General features: G+C 38.0%; 1 protein-coding gene across 2 annotated transcripts; it reads right to left on the bottom strand.

The window, feature by feature from the left end:
• Positions 1 to 5,022: 5,022 nt before the first annotated feature.
• Positions 5,023 to 19,799, bottom strand: LOC106069908 (putative ankyrin repeat protein RF_0381). 2 transcript variants are annotated; one of them, XM_056017816.1, is made up of 2 exons: positions 19,716 to 19,799; positions 5,023 to 9,130 (listed from the first exon to the last, which is right to left on the bottom strand). In XM_056017816.1, the coding sequence occupies exon 2, from the start codon at positions 9,049 to 9,051 to the stop codon at positions 6,391 to 6,393; it is 2,661 nt and encodes an 886-aa protein (XP_055873791.1). In that variant the 5' UTR covers positions 9,052 to 9,130; positions 19,716 to 19,799; the 3' UTR covers positions 5,023 to 6,390. The 2 variants fall into 2 exon arrangements, with proteins under 2 accessions (XP_055873791.1, XP_055873792.1); XM_056017817.1 differs by having other exon boundaries at positions 19,711 to 19,797.
• Positions 19,800 to 20,753: the final 954 nt, after the last annotated feature.

A 20,753-nucleotide genomic window follows, 5' to 3' on the forward strand; every position in this document is an offset into this window, starting at 1 on the left:
ATAATAGAGCTGTCTTGGCCGAGCGATAAAGTGATTGGATTTGGAACTGAGAGGTCATGATTTCGAATCTTAGAGAGGCTGAGATTCTTGAACTTCTGGACTTCCAGGGAACCTCACGTATGTTTGGGAAGTAAAGACGGCTTGTTATTGCGTTGGACACACAACATCTTCATTAGTCCTCAAATACTGACTTAGATGAACTTTATAAACTCTGCCCCAAAGATCGCAAGGTGTGTAAGGGGTGCAATTGAGTTTATTCTAATATTTGAGTAAATATAATCATACATTCGTAATTATATTTAGAACGATCACAGAGACGCCCTTGTTTACATTAAAAATATCATCCGGCTAAGCCCTCGGCAGATCTCAGTGAATAAAACCTTTAGAAAACAATCTTACATCTGTACCTTGTGTGGTCCCACGAAGCTCTGCACTCTTTATCTTTAGAGGCAAATAAAGTACTTTATATTAACGTTGTCTATCAACTTCGTATTTCATAAAATGAACATTGTTCATGTATTCTTGTGGCAGTATTGCTTGGCTTCTGTCAATACTTTGTTGCTTTGTTCAAATAAATGTAGGTAGAGATAAATAGCATTATTTGGACGTCATTGTAGCCTAAAGCATTTTAGCGTCAACCAGTTTTAAATCATTTGACAGAGATACGGAAAACTCCTCATTTAATATTTAACTTTCGGGGATAATTATTAAAAGTGATTCTATTCAGAGAGACAGTTAATTCAAAACAATTTGCGAAACTTAAAATCAGATTCACTAAGAAATTGTCAATGATTTGCTACAATGTCTATAAGGCTACAAGCTTGCAGTAATTACAGTAACAATTTATAACCAGTTAATATCTCCAGAAATGTTTGATGCTATTAAGTTTTTCAATAAACAAATTATACTTTTTTTGCTGTTGTTGTTCTCAGTAATAAAGATTATTTAGTCTTTCCTGTGGTAACTAGATCAATTATATTTATATAGCGAACAGTCCAATTGCCAGTTCTACATACAAAACTGCGTTTCTCACTTTCCAGTCATAACTATTTTGTTTTTGATAATTATTCCAAGTGGTTGATCAAATGTCATTTCATTTGATATTTAGATTTTGTTCTACACAAAAAAAAAATATTTCAGGACATTTTTGAAATCTGAAAATAATAGGAAGTAAATTAACTCATTCTCTCCTTAATTATTTTCCTCGTTCCGATAGTATTTTCATTTTGCTCGTTTGTATTTCACTGTCCTGTTCAGACTAAACTTTTTTGTTAGTTATTTAAAAAATTATATTTGGTATTGAATTATAAGAGAATGCATGCTCTTTTTACACAACACAGATTCAAGTTTATAAATCCAAAAATGTATTTTGTTTAATGGGAGTCAAATCAACGTTGGCATCGTCAATTAGGAGTGAAAGAGTTAAACTAGTTAATAACAGAAAAAATGCAGGGTATCAGATACCAGAAAAAGAAGATAAATTAGTTTGCACTTTTACAAGTCAACAATCTAGCTGGCAAGGATGCACCCATCATCACTACCACGAAGAGCAGAAAAGCTGAGCTGATTTTGGTCATCTCGTAAGACATGATTTACTATCTAAAGTCATTCTTCAAGGCACAGAGGATGGAGCATGAGGCCGTCGAAAGAAAACAAAACTGGTTGAACAACGGAGTAAAATGGACCGACCTCTCTCTTGATACATTGCTAAGAACAGCTGCTGGCCGGGAAAAGTGGAGAAATTTAATTACGTGAACTGTCAAGGCACCGCTACGGCGAAAGTCAAGGGACAGATGCCATGAGAGATGAGTTAAAAACTGAGCTCATTAAATATTGCGTTAATAGTGTCAGTGTGTTTGCCTTCCTGGGCGTGTGATATACGTTTTAAGTCTGTCGCAATGAAGGTCACGAGCTCGAACCTAGGAATTGACAATGTGCATCTTTGAAAGAGAGTTGGAGGCGCGGTGGCTGAGTGGTAAAGCGCTTGGTTTCGGAACCGGAGGTCCTGGTTTCGAATCCTGGTAAAAACTGGTAATTTTTATTTTCGGGATCTTTGGGTGCCCTCGGACTCCACCCAGCTCTAATGGGCATCTGACATTAGTTGGGGGAAAGTAAAGGCGGTTGGTCGTTGTGACACCCCTGTTAACCGTAAGCCACAGAAGTAGATGTTCTATAGACCACATGGTTTGAAAGGGGGGACTTTACTTATCTTTGAAAACATGGGCAAAACTTTTGACAAATTTTCATCACTCTTTTTTTTTTTTTGCACCAAAACGCCGTTTCTTGGATGAAGGGTTGGATCCATTAGTGAGGCACTGATCACTGTTAAGCGGCTGAGGAATCCTGATAAACGATAAATCAGATAAATTATAGTTAGACTTTGTAATTCGGGAATAGTTATTTTATTGTAATAATATAAAGTTTCCAATGATTAAACTGACTTTGATGGAATTCATTTACAAAGAAAACACTTTACTTTGCGGAAGTTAGCATTTTGCATTTTGCTTGGATAAAGCAAGTGCTTTTTTTTTTCGCAAAACTTATATCAGCTCAGTCTGTCTTTTTGGTAAAGCTTTGAACGTTATTTCTTCTGCATCCATTCTCCAACCAAGTTGAAACTTTGCACTAAACTTTACACTATTATTCATTAGCGTAGATTATACACGAACCTATACAAAGTTAACCAATTAGTCAATTGATTACTGGTAATTAATCATTTTGTTATATATCTATATCATTTTATAGTTTAAACATTATTGAGAGATTTAGTTTTATGTGCGGAGATCTTTCCCTTAGATTTTTTTTTTTGATTTTTCTTTTAGATTTTGCTGTTTTTTAATTGATATTATTGAACAGCTTATGTGAAATAAACAAACAAGAGGATAAACCGTTTGATTGTCAAAAGAGCTTAGCCGAAGGCTCTTCGAGCTTTATACTTTTAAGCCTGCTTGAACAACAGTTTTGTCTGCAAGAGATCCAAGTCAATGCCTATGTAAAGCATTGCTATTTCCGATATATCTGGTACTCCGGGCGCATGGACTAGAATGCATGGCAGTAGGCCGAGCACACCGGGATCCTCCGCCATTTTCCTGTGTTGTACCAAGCTAACCGTGCAGGACTTGCCATTAATGTAACGGTCCCTTGAACGACGCATGGATCGACAAGGACGTGAGAGCTCTCTTTCAACTCCGTAGAGGCTAAACCATCCTTCGAAATCGTGTCGTCTCTTTACTATGTACCGTAACTCTTCTAATAGTGTAATAGATTTATTTCAAGTAAAATGGAGAAGGTTTTTGTATTTCAAATATAGGAGTGTGTTTATGTTAAAATATTCCAAAGCAGTCTTCCTACGACACCACCTGGCTCAAAAGAAAGGCTTCTTGGCTAATGACACTCTCACAAGGAACCTACTGATGATCTAAATCCTGACTCATGTACACCCACCCATGGTATAATTCTTATTTGTACAATTCATAAATTAATAATTGTTTACTTTCTGTGTATAGGTGCCCCACGGAAACACTTTAAAGGACAGCTTAGGCACAAACTTAGCTGACATAGAAGAGAACACCTTGTTGCATGCGGCCTCAGAACGAGACAGTTGAAGGTCACTCACAAGAGCCGAGGGATACACATTTGAGACCAAAAGAAAATACGCTGTCCAAGACAGACGCAGATAGCGAAAAGAAAATCTTTATCGACCACAGGCGAAAAATGGTTATGCTTGCTCTGGATGTGGCAAAATATGTAGGTCACAGCTGGGGCTGCGTTGTCACGGGAAATACTGCATTCTTCATTAATCTTTGGACTCGAGGACTAGCCTTATTATTACTATTATTATTATTATTATTGTAAATTTAATCATTGCTCTTTGTTGTTAGTAAGTTCAAAAAGAAAATATTACAAATAATTAAAGTGTAAGAAGAACAAAATTGTCAGAAGTCAAATAATTCATAAAATAATTATATCTTGATAAGACGAACATTTGGTGTATTTGTGTATATTCATCGTACAAATATAAGAGTGTGATTGAAATATTGAGAGTTTATGTAACTATTGTTTAGTTCTTTATTTTTAAAATTAAAACTAAGACAAAGTCTAATGGAATATACGAAATGCAATCTATATAGCTCTCATCTAAGCTACTTTAACATTTCTACAGCCGAATTCTGCATTGTTTTGTCTACTGCTTCTTTAAAACGATGTATTTTTTAAATTAGGCGTTTTTTTTAAGTTTAATTATTAATATGCAACAAAATTATAGTATTTTCCATTTCATTTATTATTTATGGAATAAATTTAATACATGTAGAATTCTTAATTGTGCCTTTGGTTGTTGCTCTGAAGTAAATCATATAACATAAAAGTGGTCCTCTATCTCAGTGGTTCTCAAACGTTTTTTTAACATGGGACTCCTTTATATAGTCAAAACGTGCCCACGGACCCATAAGTGAAAAAGCTATATAAATGAGTGGTATATAAATTACAAATAAAAAAAAACGTATTTTGTTGAAAGCGTTTCTGTAAAAAGAATCTCCACAAGCACAACTTTTTTTTCTCGAGGTTCATTAGGAACTGACTTCACGCTCTACCAAATAAGAAAACAGGAAAGTAGTCAACAATCCCTATCTACGGTGTGTGATTGTATGAAATGAAATTGGAATACCAGAATGTGTGTCTTGTTTTAAGTTTCTCATTTGTGAATATTTCAATAAGACGCTCGTGTATTAGAATGGATTCATCTGTGATTGAGATCTGAGTTTGTCTACGAGTAAAAGGAATTACTCACTATCCATTCGGGAATTCCCAAGAGAAGAATGTCTTCAAATCTTTGGCTTAGGTGGTTCTACAATAGTTCGTGAGTTTGTGGTTGACTTTTTAAAGAATGGCGAGTTGATTACAATTCAAATTATCCAATCTATAAAATTGGCTTTGGGCAAAGAAATTATTTTAATTGTATACAATTTTCATCTTTCATCTTTCTTTGGACCCCTTGCGGTCGTCTCTCAGATCCCTGGGGGGGGGGGGGGGGTCAGCGGAAAACAGTTTGAGAACCATTGTTCTATCTCATAAATAAGGTTAGGGTTGATAAATTACACAACATGGAAAGACATGGTACAGAATAACTGTTGATAATGGCTATAAAATCTATGTCGACACTCTTACCTCTGGCGCCGTTCTTTAATATAGCAAAACACTAGAAGGACAAACGTATTTATTAGTAATAATAATAAAATAATATAAAAATAAATACATTTCAAAAGCGCTGTTCACAAAGATAATGTAGGCTAAAGTAAGGGGGTCAGTAGACGATTATAGACATGTACAACTTACAAGACACATATTTATTTTTAAAAAACTTCAAAGTGAACATTTTTATAATGATGCTAATGCACACATTTAAACTGTTTTGTATATGCTATAACATATGCTTTCATTCTTTTAAGATAAACACTTTCATCTAGCAAAGAAAATGAAATGAAAACTATATACGTGGTGCTATAGTATTCTTAATCCTTGACTATGATTTATATACGACTTAATGATAGCATAACTTAATTAACATTAAATATAAATAGCTACAGAGAGAGAAAAAAGACAAATAAATAATTAAGTAAATAAAAAGAAAACAAAGATAAATCAATGAAATTTTTAAAAAGCAAAATTCGCTATAAACTCTTGCAATGATAAAAGATGACAAATTATACAGAAACGCTGCATTTTTACAACCATACAATATATATTTTGTATATCAGCTTCAATTCCTGACATTGTGAAGTAAATATCAACATTCAAATGACATGCCTGAGAATGAAAACCGAAATCTATTAAATATCCAATTGTGTGTAAGCGTAAGTTGGAGGGTCAAAAATAGTACAAGATCTTCGGGGCTCGCAAGGACCTTCATACAGGGAACAGTACCAGGAAAAAGAAGAAGAGACAGACAGAGAAAGCAACGGGAAGACAACATTAAAGAATGGACGGACATGCCATTGAAAGAGGTTCTAACAAAGGCAATGAACAGGGAGGAATGGAGAAAGACAGTTGACGAGTCTTGCTTGGTGCCCCAACGATCCAACAGACTAAAGGGATAGGTAAAGGTAAAGGTAAAAAAAAGTCTCGTTGATTTTGATAACCTCTTTTTCTTTGTTTTAATTTATTGTAATTATTTACCTTCTGTCTAATGTTTATCTCGCGGCTTGTCATTTGTTTATTTCATAGGAAAGTAGACGAACGCAAATCATGCCATTTGGCTGGATACATTTCTTCTCTTGGTAATTTTCAACATTCTACAGAATAGTTATGATTAAATATTAATCAGAGTAAAATGTAAACGTGTATTTTAATGTCCAAGTGACATAGCGTCATGTATAGTTGCTATCTCTCCACTTAGGATGTCTCCATCTTGACGTTTAAGTTACGAAACAAGAGCTGATCTTTGATTTTGTTTGGGATTGGCAGTTGGTTGACTTTCTGTTCTCTGTCCGGGGTAGCGTCAAGTAAATCAGAAACTCGGACAAAACTGAGAGTCTTCAGAGAGAGAAGGTTGTCCAAGAGTTCTTGTTTTTCTCTTTGAAGTAATGTGTTCTGAAAAAAGGGCTTGCTTAAAATATCTGTGACGTCATGTTTCGTCAGAAAACGAGTTTGAATTAAAAATGTAACAACAGAAAAACGTTGGTCAATCAGGGCCATTGACAAGGGCGTGAGGTCATTTCTGCTGTATCTGTAGCTACAACTAAATATATGTTCACTAGAGTAATTAGGTATGACAAGGAAAGGATAAACACCTTGACCTAAGGCTAGTGGGAGAAGCTCTGGGCGATTCTCGGAAATGAACAAGTGTACTGCCTCTTGACAATGAGAAGGTAAATGAAAGGTCGCCTTATTTTCCAAAAGAACTTTTGTAAGGTCAAAGTTGCGTTTAGTCAAGGTAACTGACAGAGCTGATTCGTTTCGATCGTTCACCATGTTGACATTGGCACCTTTCTGTAATAGAAGATTCACCGCTTCTGGCCAATGAGTGTCAAGTTTGCAGGCAATCATCAGCGCTGTGTTTCTTTTGACGTCCTGTCTATTCACGTCAACAGATTCTTGTAGCATGTGACGTAAAATCTTGTCGAACTTTTCCTTTTCAAAATAATAGTGTGTCTTCAGGGTTTTAAACAGGAGTGTTAACGCAGAGTCACCATCCTTTGTTATATCATGAGTATCTACGCCCAGGTCTAATAAGAGGGAGACTATATCTGCGCAACGACATTTTATTGCTTGACAAATTAGAGAGTTGCCTTCCTTATCGCACACACTTACATCAGCTCCCCATTTCAGTAGCATTTTAAAATGCAGTACCTGATTTAGCTCCACCGTAACAAAAATCGGGGTTTTCCCGAAATCGTTTGTTGTATTGATTTCAGCGCCAGTCGTTAACAAATATTTTAATATCTCTACATTTTTTTTTGAACATGCATAAAAAAGAGGCGTGTCTCCGTTTGAATCTACAATATCGATGTCAGCCCCTGATTCAATCAGTAACTTTATCAGGTCGAGATTTTCTTTAGCGACACTTAAGTGCAAAGGGTAGACAAAACTTGGTTGTCGACTGGATGAATAGTAACTTTGTTTTACAATTTTTGAGTTGACATCTGCCCCTTTTGATATGAGAAAAGTCAAAATGTCTTTGCTGTCTGACTCTATAGTCCACTCTAGGAGTTTGGCGTCTTTAATGTCAAGAGTAAATTTGTCATGAAGATGTTCCATTAAGCAGACTTCCTTGTACTCTATAGCTGCCTTGCAGGCATCTTCTAATCCTCTTTTGACTTTTTCTTCTAGAAGAATTTTGGCGCATTCCATTTTTTTGTATTTGACAGCTATGTCTAACGCTGTTCCTTCTCTACCCTTGACTTCAACATTTGCTTGTTTGGAGAGTAAAAAACAGGTAATTTCTACGAAACCTTCTTTGGCAGCCATCATTAAAGGTGTCATTGTTTCATAGAAATTTGATTCATTAATATTTGCTTTTTTTAAACAAAGCCACCTCACTAGATCAAGATCACCAATTTGAACCGCTTTGGCTAAAGGGCTAACAGATTTGTTCATGATTCCTTTTATTTTTTTGACGTTTACCTCCACACCATGGACTATTAAAAGTTTACAAATCTCTTTATCAGCAGACGAGAGGCCCTTATTTTCAGATAGAACTATATCTAATAAAATTTCCAGTGCAGATTTTCCTTTCGAACTTTTCATTTTGATACAGTTTTTATCAAAAGTAAGAAAAGTCTCAAGAACAGAAATGTCTCTACTTTCTACTGCAGATAGAATTGAAGGTTGTTGTGGAGTTTTACATTCAGAAAATGCCTTTAAAATTTTCAAAACTCCTTTTTGCTCGGCCATTTCTGTGATGGACTTCCCTTCTCTAGTGTCCGATGTATTGGCACCGTTAATGATTAAAATTTTAATCGTATCAGGGTCAACACTCTCAATAGCCTTCATTAGAGCAGTGTATCCATCCTTATTTTGTATATTGACATTAACAGAATTACAAAGTAATCGAGCCATTTCTGAAGAGCCAGACTTTCTAATGGATAAAATCAAAGCTGTGTCTCCAACGTTATTTTGTTCATTCACGCTTGCCCCATTGTTGATCAAAATTCTGACCATTTCAAGGAAGCCATTCTGGGCGCATAGTATGAGCGGCGTGTTTCCGTTAATATCTCTACAATTAGGATTGGCTTTATTCTTGAGCAGCAGAACCAGTGTAAGTTTTTGACCACTGTCGGCTGCGATCAGCAGTGATCTGTCCAGAGCTTCCTGAGAACATGCCATGGTCTGGCTCGATAAAATGTCTTCCATCTCTTTATATTTTTCCATGGTTACTGCATTCATCAATTGTTCGTCTCCTGGTCCGTTCTTTTCAAATCTTGTCATGCTTTCTGGAAATAGTTCATTCAATACATTTTGTAACTCTTCGAGTTTTTCTTTACGCTTTAATTCCCTCTGTTCGCAATGTTTTGACCGGCGAGATTTACGTTTCTTTATCGCAGACTCAGCCATTTGCGGGGGTATTTGGAAACTCTTGATTGATACTGGTATTTGCAATCGTTTGATTGATACTGTTTACATTCAATATACCCTAAAAGAGATGAAAAATATACATTTAAAAAAAGAGGGCAATGTATAAATGTGAATAGTTTGTATTGTCCATATTTATATGTAGTTACCGTTATACATAGGTAAATACCGATATAAATACAGATGGAAAATTAAACTTGTAAACTACAATACTATTAAGTAATAATTATAATTAAGAGTCATTCTAAATATTTGTATTATTTTTTTTTTCACACCATTAAAAAAAATAAAAAAATAAAAACAGGTAGAGTTTTAAAAACATGAAAATGAAGGGAGCGGATTATTGCCTAAGAATCCAGCCGTGTCAGGAATTTTAAATACTTTATTGAATTCTGGATACTTTATAGGCTTTCATCGTTTTCCTGTACGCTTTAAAATATCTACTAAAGTTACTTTAATTTTAATGTCTTATTTTTTAATTACTTATTTATCGTGCAATTGTGACCTGCCAATTTGCAACTAAGTGCGTGATATGAACTGTAAATAAGAAATCTAGAATAACGCTCTTAGTAAACCATAGGACAGTTTAATCTAACATAAATAAAGCTAAAGCGAAGTTTAATTATCCAGAGCACTATATTTCCCGAACTGATTTCCCTGCTGAAATATATTTAAAAAGTGTGCGATCAGATTATTTTTTTCATAATAAAATCACCTATTATCCCAATATAACTATCATAGGTTTTCACATTTTTACTTTAAAGCTAATATCCACTCACTCTCACTATCTGTCTGACTGTCTGGTAAAATTATTGTACAGGTTATTTCTCTTACACACATTCTCTAATCAATTTGAAACTTTGCACAATTATTCATTGTTCAAAACAAAACATGAATTTATCAAACAATTAAGAAAAGGTTTAATTAATTAGTGGTAATTAATTCATTTTGTTTGATATTTAAAAACTCTTTCAGTATTGTATGTAAATCTGGAGTTCCTTCACATAAAAGCTTTGTTATTTTTAATGTTACATATTTTAGAATATCAAAACCAGTTCAATCGGTTGAATTTTTTTTCAAGAAAATATATATTAATACTATAGAAGATTTCATTACAGAAACATAAGTAAGAGAAGCAAGAAGGGAAGTTTTTTTTTCCAAAAGTCTACCGAATCCTAAACTTATTTTTCAATATGGTTAATCCTTTTTTTGTTTCCGGCATGAAGATTAATGGAAAGGGAGTTGTATTTTAATTAGATCTGTCACTGGCCTTAGCAGATCTGTCACTGGCTTAAGTAGATCTGTCACTGGCCTAAATAGATCTGTCACTTGCCTAAGTTGATCTGACACTGGCCTAAGTAGATCTGTCACTGGCCTTAGCAGATCTGACACTGGCTTAAGTAGATCTGTCACTGGCTTAAGTAGATCTATCACTGGCCTAAGTAGATCTGTCACTGGCCCAAGTAGATCTGTCACTGGCCTTAGCATATCTGTCTCTGCCCTAAGTAGATCTGTCACTGGCCTTAGCAGATCTGGCACTGGCCTTAGCAGATCTGTCACTGGCCTAAGTAGATCTGTCACTGGGCTTAGCAGATCTGTCACTGGCCTAACGTGATATGTCACTGGCCTAAGAAGATCTGTCAATGGCCTAAGTAGATCTGTCACTGGATTTAGCAGATCTGTCTCTGGCCTAAATAGATCTGTCACTGGCCTAAGTGGATCTGTCACTGGCCTAAGTAGATCTGTCACTTGCCTAAGTAGATCTGACACTGGCCTTAGCAGATCTGACACTGTCTTAAGTAGATCTGTCACTGGCCTAAGTAGATCTGTCACTTGCCTAAGTAGATCTGACACTGGCCTAAGTAGAACTGTCACTGGCCTTAGCAGATCTGACACTGTCTTAAGTAGATCTGTCACTGGCCTTAGCATATCTGTCTCTGGCCTAAGTAGATCTGTCACTGGCCTTAGCAGATCTGGCACTTACCTAAGTAGATCTGACACTGGCCTAAGTAGATCTGTCACTGGCCTTAGCAGATCTGACACTGTCTTAAGTAGATCTGTCACTGGCCTTAGCATATCTGTCTCTGGCCTAAGTAGATCTGTCACTGGCCTTAGCAAATCTGGCACTGGCCTTAGCAGATATGTCACTGGCCTATGTAGATCTGTCACTGGGCTTAGCAGATCTGTCACTGGCCTAAGAAGATCTGACACTGGCCTATGTAGAACTGTCACTGCCTTTAGCAGATCTGGCACTGGCCTAAGTAGATCTGTCACTGGCCTAAGTAGATCTGTCACTGGATTTAGCAGATCTGTCTCTGGCTTAAATAGATCTGTCACTGGCCTAAGTAGATCTGTCACTGGCCTTAGCAGATCTGTCACTGGCCTTAGCAGATCTGTCACTGGCCTAAGTAGATATGTCACTGGCCTTAGCAGATCTGTCACTGGCCTGAGTAGATCTGACACTGGCCTAAGTAGATCTGTCACTGGCCTAAGAAGATCTGACACTGGCCTAGGTAGATCTGTCACTGGCTTTAGCAGATCTGGCACTGCCTTAAGTAGATCTGTCACTGGCTTAAGTAGATCTGTCACTGGCTTAAGTAGATCTGTCACTAGCCCAAGTAGATCTGTCACTGGCCTTAGCAGATCTGTCTTTGGCCTAAGTTGATCTGTCACTGGCCTAAGTAGATCTGTCACTGGCCTAAGTAGATCTGTCACTGGCCTAAGTAGATCTTTCACATGCCTTAGCAGATCTGTCTCTGGCCTAAGTAGAACTGTCACTGGCCTAAGTAGATCTGACACTGGCCTAAGTAGATCTGGCACTGGCCTTAGCAGATCTGTCACTGGCCTAAGTAGATCTGTCACTGTGCTTAGCAGATCTGTCACTGGCCTAACTAGATATGTCATTGGCCTAATAAGATCTGACACTGGCCTAGGTAGATCTGTCACTGGCTTTAGCAGATCTGGCACTGGCTTAAGTAGATCTGTCACTGGCCTAAGTAGATCTGTCACTGGCCTAAGTAGATCTGTCACTGGAGTTAGCAGATCTGTCTCTGGCCTAAATAGATCTGTCACTGGCCTAAGAATATCTGTCACTGGCCTAAGTAGATCTGTCACTGGCCTAAGTAGATCTGTCACTGGATTTAGCAGATCTGTCTCTGGCTTAAATAGATCTGTCACTGGCCTAAGTAGATCTGTCACTGGCCTTAGCAGATCTGTCACTAGCCTTAGCAGATCTGTCACTGGCCTAAGTAGATCTGTCACTGGCCTGAGTAGATCTGACACTGGCCTAAGTAGATCTGTCACTGGCCTAAGAAGATCTGACACTGGGCTAGGTAGATCTGTCACTGGCTTTAGCAGATCTGGCACTGCCTTAAGTAGATCTGTCACTGTTTTAAGTAGATCTGTCACTGGCTTAAGTAGATCTGTCACTAGCCAAAGTAGATCTGTCACTGGCGTTAGCAGATCTGTCTCTGGCCTAAGTTGATCTGTCACTGGCCTAAGTAGATCTGTCACTGGCCTAAGTAGATCTGTCACTGCCCTAAGTAGATCTTTCACATGCCTTAGCAGATCTGTCTCTGGCCTAAGTAGAACTGTCACTGGCCTAAGTAGATCTGTCACTGGCCTAAGTATATTTTTAAATTGAATTAAGTAGATCTGTGGCACTTGCCTAAGTAGATCTGTCACTGGCCTAAGTAGATCTGTAACTGGCCTTAGCAGATCAGGCACTGGCCTAAGTATATTTTTAAATTGAATTCAGTAGATCTGTGGCACTCGCCTAAGTAGATCTGTCACTGGCCTAAGTAGATCTGTAACTGGCCTTAGCAGATCAGGCACTGGCCTTAGCAGATCTGGCACTGGCCTAAGTATATTTTTAAATTGAATTCAGTAGATCTGTGGCACTCGCCTAAGTAGATCTGTCACTGGCCTAAGTAGATCTGTAACTAGCCTATGTAAATTTGTGACTTGCCAAAGTAGATCTGTCATTTGTCCTCCACAGATCCATTAGATCTGTGCATTCGCCTATGTAGATCTGTCACTGGCCTAAGTAGATCTGTCACTAGCCTAAGTATATTTTTAAATTGAATTAAGTAGATCTGTGGCACTTGCCTAAGTAGATCTGTCACTGGCCTAAGTAGATCTGTAACTGGCCTTAGCAGATCAGGCACTGGCCTTAGCAGATCTGGCACTGGCCTAAGTAGATCTGTCACTGGCCTTAGCAGATCTGGCACTGGCCTTAGCAGATCTGGCACTGGCCTAAGTATATTTTTAAATTGAATTCAGTAGATCTGTGGCACTCGCCTAAGTAGATCTGTCACTGGCCTAAGTAGATCTGTAACTGGCCTTAGCAGATCAGGCACTGGCCTTAGCAGATCTGGCACTGGCCTAAGTATATTTTTAAATTGAATTCAGTAGATCTGTGGCACTCGCCTAAGTAGATCTGTCACTGGCCTAAGTAGATCTGTAACTAGCCTATGTAAATTTGTGACTTGCCAAAGTAGATCTGTCATTTGTCCTCCACAGATCCATTAGATCTGTGCATTCGCCTATGTAGATCTGTCACTGGCCTAAGTAGATCTGTCACTAGCCTTAGTAGATCTGGCACTGGCCTAAGTAGGTCTGTCACTGGCCTAAGTAGATCTGTCACTAGCCTATGTAAATCTGTCACTGGCCAAAGTAGATCAGTCTCTAGCCTAAGTATATTTTTTTCATTGAATTCATTAGATCTATGGCACTGGCCTAAGTAGATCCGTCACTGGCCTAAGTATATTTTTTTTCATTGAATTTAGTAGATCTATGGCACTGGCCTAAGTAGATCTGTCACTGGCCTAAGTATATTTTTTTCATTGAATTCAGTAGATCTATGGCACTGGCCTAAGTAGATCCGTCACTGGCCTAAGTATATTTTTTTCATTGAATTTAGTAGATCTATGGCAATGGCCTAGGTAGATCTGTCATAGGTGAAACAACAACAGAAGATGGCCATAAACTGTACTACAGTGGACTACCAGATGTTCACGAACAAGGAGTAGGATTTCTTGTGCACAGGAACTACAACAACTGCGTTGTGAATTGTTACCCTATATCCAGTCGACTCATCTCCATACGTTTAAAGGCATCACCCTTCAATATCACCATCATTCAAGCCTACGCTCCTACATCAACATATGACGATGAGGCAGTAGAAGAGTTTTATGATCAATTACAGGAAGTGGTCAATAAGGTCCCGAAAAAGGACATCCTTGTTGTACAAGGAGACTGGAATGCCAAAGTAGGAAGTGACTCCTATCAAACCTGGAAAGGCACTTGTGGAAAATACAGTAACCTCTCAACCAATGAACGAGGTCAAAGACTATTAGAATTTGCGAAATACAACAATCTCTTACTGGCTAACACACTAGGATGCCACAAAAAATCGCGTATAACCACACGGCACAGTCCGAACGGAGAGCACCACAACCAGATCGACTATATCATGGTGCAACAGCGTTTTAAGACAAGCATCCATACAGCTAAAACAAGAAGTTTTCCTGGAGCTGACATTGGAAGCGACCATGACCTTGTTATGATGATCCTTAAAGTACACCTAAAAAAGGTAACAAAACAAGGACCTACAAGGATAAAATTTGACCTGGACAAGCTGAAAGACCCCCAAGTAGCTGCCATATTCGAGGCACAAGTAGGAGGACGCTTTGCAGCCCTCAACATCTTGGACTCCAATGACCAGGATATCGATACGCAAGTCAATATGCTAAACACAGCAGTCACAGATACAGCCCTAGAAATATTAGGGAAGCTCCGCCCGCCCAAAAAACCCTGGGTAACAGAGGATATACTCCAACTCTGTGACAAGCGACGGGAGCTTAAAGGGAAAAAGCTGTCCGACCCAAAATATGTCCAAGAATACAAAAGCGTCAACAAACGGATTAGAAAGGGAATGAAAGAAGCGAAGAAAAAGTGGATAGAGAATAAGTGTCAAGAAATTGAACAGGGACTTAATAGAAACAACAGCAAAAAAGCGTACCAATTAGTAAAGGACCTCACTACTTCAAAGCATGGAAGAACCAACACAATACAAGACAAAAACAACAAATGCTTAACCGAGGACAAAGATGTGTTGAAAAGATGGACGGAATACTGTTCAGAGTTGTATAACTTTGAAATCTCAGGAGATCCAGAGATACTAAATGTCCCGACAGTTTCCAACATTGACGACTATCCGATTCTTCGCTCGGAAGTAGCAACAGCAGTAAAAGCCCTGAAAAAGGGAAAATCGGCCGGAGTTGACAACATTCCTGGCGAACTTCTTCAGGCGGGAGGAGAAACTATGATAAACGCACTCTATATGATTTGCAACAAGATCTGGCAATTAGGAGATTGGCCCAAACCCTGGACCCAATCACTCATAATAACCCTTCCAAAGAAAGGCAACTTACAACTCTGTCAAAACTATCGCACCATCAGCCTCATAAGTCATCCCAGCAAAGTAATGTTAAAAATCATATTAAACCGGCTAAAACCGATAGCAGACAACATCATATTAGAAGAACAAGCAGGTTTTAGACAAGGTCGCAGCACAACAGAGCAAATCCTAAACCTCAGAATACTCTGTGAGAAATATCTCCAACACCAAGAGAATCTTTTCCATGTCTTTATTGATTTCAAGAAAGCTTTCGATCGAGTATGGCACGGAGCACTCTGGGCGACAATGGAAAAGTACAACATTAATAAAAACATAATCAAAGTTATCCAGAACCTCTACAAGGAGGCCACCAGTGCGGTGTATTTCAACAATAATATTGGGGACTGGTTCAAAACCACAGTTGGAGTAAGACAAGGCTGCCTACTGTCACCAACACTCTCCAATATCTTCCTTGAAAGGATAATGGAAGATGCCCTCGAGGGCTATGAAGGTACTGTTAGCATTGGAGGAAGAAGAATTACTAACTTGCGCTTCGCAGATGACATTGACGGCCTAGCAGGGACAGAAGAAGAACTAGCTGACCTGGTGATGCGCATTGACAAGACTTCCGCAGCATATGGCATGCAAATAAATGCCGAATAAACTCAAAAAATTATGACCAATAGCCATCAGGGCTTTAAAAGAGGCATCAGTATTGGAGGTGAAAAGCTAACTAGTGTTAACAGCTTCAAATACCTCGGAGCTATTGTCTCAGATGAGGGAACAAAACCCGAATTATTGGCCCGAATAGCACAGTCCACAGCAGCCCTTTCAAAACTTAAAATAATATGGAAAGATAAGGGCTTAGCCCTCGGCACCAAAATTAGACTGATGCGCTCTCTGGTCATGGCCACATTTTATATGCTTGTGAGTCGTGGACGTTGAATGCAGAGCTTGAGAGGAGGATCCTAGCAATGGAATTGAGATGCTACAGAAGGATCCTAGGCATCACATTCAAAGACCGCATCACAAACCAAGAAATCAGAGACAGGGTTACTGTAGCGATCGGAGCTCATGACGACCTGCTTACTATTGTGAAAAAACGAAAGCTTAAAACCTTTGGCCACATTACAAGATCTACGGGGCTCGCAAAGACCTTTCTTCAGGGAACAGTGCCAGGGAAAGAAGAAGAGGCAGACAGAAAAAGCGATGGGAGGACAACATTAAAGAATGGACAGGCCTGCCATTGAGAGAGGTTCTGAACAAGGCAAAAAAAAGGGAGGAATGGAGAAAGACGGTCGACAAATCTTGCCTGGTGCCCCAACGGTCCAACAGACTAAGGGATAGGTAAAGGTAAAGGTAAAAGATCTGTCACTGGCCTAAGTATAATTTTTTCATTGAATTTAGTAGATCTATGGCAATGGCCTAAGTAGATCTGTCACTGGCCTAAGTATAATTTTTTCATTGAATTTAGTAGATCTATGGCAATGGCGTAAGTAGATCTGTTACTGGCCTAAATAGACCTGTCACTAGCCTATATAAATCTGTCACTTGCCAAAGTAGATCTGTCAATGGCCTAAGTAGATCTGTCACAGGCCTAAGTAGATCTGCCAATAACTTAAGTAGGTCTATGCTAGACACAAGAGTTTTAAACAGTTTGTGAAATAAAACGCCTCATTGAAGCCGTGTATTAGGCCACCATATATTCTAGTAATTTTTTTCCCCTGAATGTACCTCAACAAGAAGATACAAAGTTAACCTTTAAACTGGTATGTTATCTACGACCAAAACTTCATTTTAAAATATATACAACAAAAAGAAGTATGTAGCCTAAAGTTTTTCGTTCCCACTATAAGCAGCTTATCAGTCAAAAGCATGTGCAATTGATAAAGAGTTGAGTAGAAAGTAGGTCTAATGATATTTAAAGATTTACTTTAACATATAAAGAAATGGTTTAACTATAGGCCTATATTATGCTCATTAGTTGGTTTGTATTTGACGAAGACATCATAGCCCAAATGTTGTTTACTTTGTAACTTATTCTAGCGAGTCATCATATATTTATATCTATTGCACTTGACTAGTTCATAGTTCTTATAATAGATAGTTAAAATATTTGGAAGTTTAATTCATGTGTAAATATAGCATAATCTTATTAAAAAAGAAAACTTATCGAATGGGAAGGATGCTATGGAGTGTGTGTGTGCGTGTGTTTGTGTTTCTATGATGATGGTGGGAAGAAGTTGTGACCGATAACAACAAAGGATCGCACAGTCACTGACATATCTCTCAAATCATCAAGAATAAACTCCCTTTTTTCTATATAAAACAACTTTGATTAATTAGGTAGCATTTTACGATTTCGTTAATTTTTTTTTTATTCCATCATTAATTGTCACAGATTATCGAAGTATCCATGAAATGTCAACTTGATCCGAGAATGGGAAGTGGAGGAAAAAACGTGAACAAATCTTAACAGGGTGAATAACTCTCCGCATAAACAGACACATTTTCTAAAAATAAAAAAAAAACACATTTATTTTCCTTTTTGATATCAATCAAATTTAAAAAGCAATTATTTAATTTGTTTTTTTTTTATTCATGTTTTTGTTTTTGTTTCGATTCAAGAAAATCTTTGTGTAAGGTTCTTTTGGATCCGAGAATGGGTTGTGATCATGGTATTACATGTTAGGTGAACTTGGAACAAAAAAGTCATAAATATATAAGTAAAGAGAGAGAGCAAGGCCGGCCTTAGATGTAGGCAAAATAGGCGGCCGTCTAGGGCCTACGATTTGTGGCGGCCTCGCACAGGACGCTAAACAATTTTTTTAGAGAAAAATAGCGAAACTTCTCAGTGTTATTGTTGGAGGTTTTTAATGCTTTTTTTTTATTTTAGTCCTTTTTCTTTTTCTTTTTTCTTTTTTTTTTTTTTTAATTATTATTTCCTTTGGGGCCACCAACTTTACTTCGCCTAAGTCCTCCAAATATCTAACACTTGAACTTAAAAGTCAATGTTTCCATAATTTTTTTTTTTTTTGTGCAGGAAGTAAAGATTTAAAATGAAATAAATATTCAGATGAGTTGTTTTTTTTTTCCCTCTATTTGGCAACAAGCAGCGATTGTCGTCAAATTGTGGGTGTTTTTTTTTTTACAAAGCTCTTATAATAATAATAAAATATTAATAATAATAATTTTTATTGTCCGTATGGACACTCTCTCTATCTTAAGCAAATTTTGAGCAACATATTTCTCCAAATTCAAATTTAAGTTGAAACTTTGCACAATTATTCATTATTCCTAATCAAACATGAATCCATAATAAAATTAAGCATGTATTTAAATAATTAATTTTGTTTGATAGCCAAATGGGAAATAAATCTTAAACTTGGGAACAGGGTCTATCCAACAATGAGAACACCAGATTGGGTCTATCCAACAATGAGAACACCAGATTGGGTCTATCCAACAATGAGAACACCAGATTGGGTCTATCCAACAATGAGAACACCAGATTGGGTCTATCCAACAATGAGAACAACAGATTGGGTCTATCCAACAATGAGAACAACAGATTGGGTCTATCCAACAATGAGAACAACAGATTGGGTCTATCCAACAATGAGAACAACAGATTGGGTCTATCCAACAATGAGAACACCAGATTGGGTCTATCCAACAATGAGAACACCAGATTGGGTCTATCCAACAATGAGAACACCAGATTGGGTCTATCCAACAATGAGAACAACAGATTGGGTCTATCCAACAATGAGAACACCAGATTGGGTCTATCCAACAATGAGAACACCAGATTGGGTCTATCCAACAATGAGAACACCAGATTGGGTCTATCCAACAATGAGAACACCAGATTGGGTCTATCCAACAATGAGAACACCAGATTGGGTCTATCCAACAATGAGAACACCAGATTGGGTCTATCCAACAATGAGAACACCAGATTGGGTCTATCCAACAATGAGAACACCAGATTGGGTCTATCCAACAATGAGAACACCAGATTGGGTCTATCCAACAATGAGAACACCAGATTGGGTCTATCCAACAATGAGAACACCAGATTGGGTCTATCCAACAATGAGAACACCAGATTGGGTCTAAACCGTGTGTTGTAAAGTCGTATAAATACAATTTATAGATTTGAGGCGTAGGCTACCTTTTAAAATATAAGATGGTCAAGTCCTACGAGATAGATATGTAAGAATATTAAGTCTAATTACCTTACCACAGATTACTTATCACAGGTAAACTAAATCTTCTGTTATGTCAGCGTTTTCATGTTCACCTGGTTGGCGATATAAATTAAAAAAAAAAAGTCATATAAGGGTTTACCCGATTATTTTTTTTAGAGTGAAAAAAAAATTGACCGGGAATTTTTTAAAATTTATTTTCATTTTCTATTTCAGCGGTCTCCGCGTGTCTATATGGATCTCTTATGTACCTAAAGGGGGTCTCTTAGAAATACAAAGAATGTCTATGTGTCTCTAAAAGTCTCCAGGGTTCTTGTAAAATGTTTGTAAAATGTTTTACATGTTTCAGATGTTCGTTCAGAGTTGAAGATAATTACTTCCTAGTCTAAACCTCCCGCAGGACGACGGGGGATGGGAGCGGGCAGGGTTTGAACCTGGGACTATCGATAAGTCCGTACGACAGTCCAGCGCGCAAACCGCACGACCAGGCAACCATCCATTCTTGAAGTGTCTCAAGGAGCCTGTAAGTGTCACAAAGAATCTATATTGTCTCCAAGGGTCTCTAAGTGTCTCCAGGTGTAGATAAGTGTCTCCTGGTGTTACTAGGTGTCTAATGGGTTTCTAAGTGTCTCCAGATGTCAAGATGTCTATGGGGGTCACAAAGTGTCTCCTGGTGTTACTAGATGTCTATGGTAGTCTCTAAGTGTCTCAAGGTGTTACTAGGTGTCTAATGGGTCTCTAAGTGTCTCCAGATGTCAAGATGTCTATGGGGGTCACAAAGTGTCTCTTGGTGTTACTAGGTGTCTATGGGAGTCTCTAAGTGTCTCCAGGTGTTACTAGGTGTCTATGGGAGTCTCTAAGTGTCTCCAGGTGTTACTAGGTGTCTATGGGAGTCTCTAAGTGTCTCCAGGTGTTACTAGGTGTCTATGTGAGTCTCTAAGTGTCTCCAGGTGTTACTAGGTGTCTATGGGAGTCTCTAAGTGTCTCAAGGTGTTACTAGGTGTCTATGGGAGTCTCTACGTGTCTCCAGGTGTTACTAGGTGTCTATAGGAGTCTCTACGTGTCTCCAGGTG

The sequence above is a fragment of the Biomphalaria glabrata genome, chromosome 18, assembly GCF_947242115.1.
Source record: "Biomphalaria glabrata chromosome 18, xgBioGlab47.1, whole genome shotgun sequence".
In the NCBI taxonomy this organism is placed as follows: Eukaryota; Metazoa; Mollusca; class Gastropoda; family Planorbidae; genus Biomphalaria; species Biomphalaria glabrata.

Bases quoted from the DNA above. Each gene is read 5' to 3' on its own strand.
- LOC106069908 (XM_056017816.1), bottom strand. From the start codon at position 9,051: ATGGCTGAGTCTGCGATAAAGAAACGTAAATCTCGCCGGTCAAAACAT.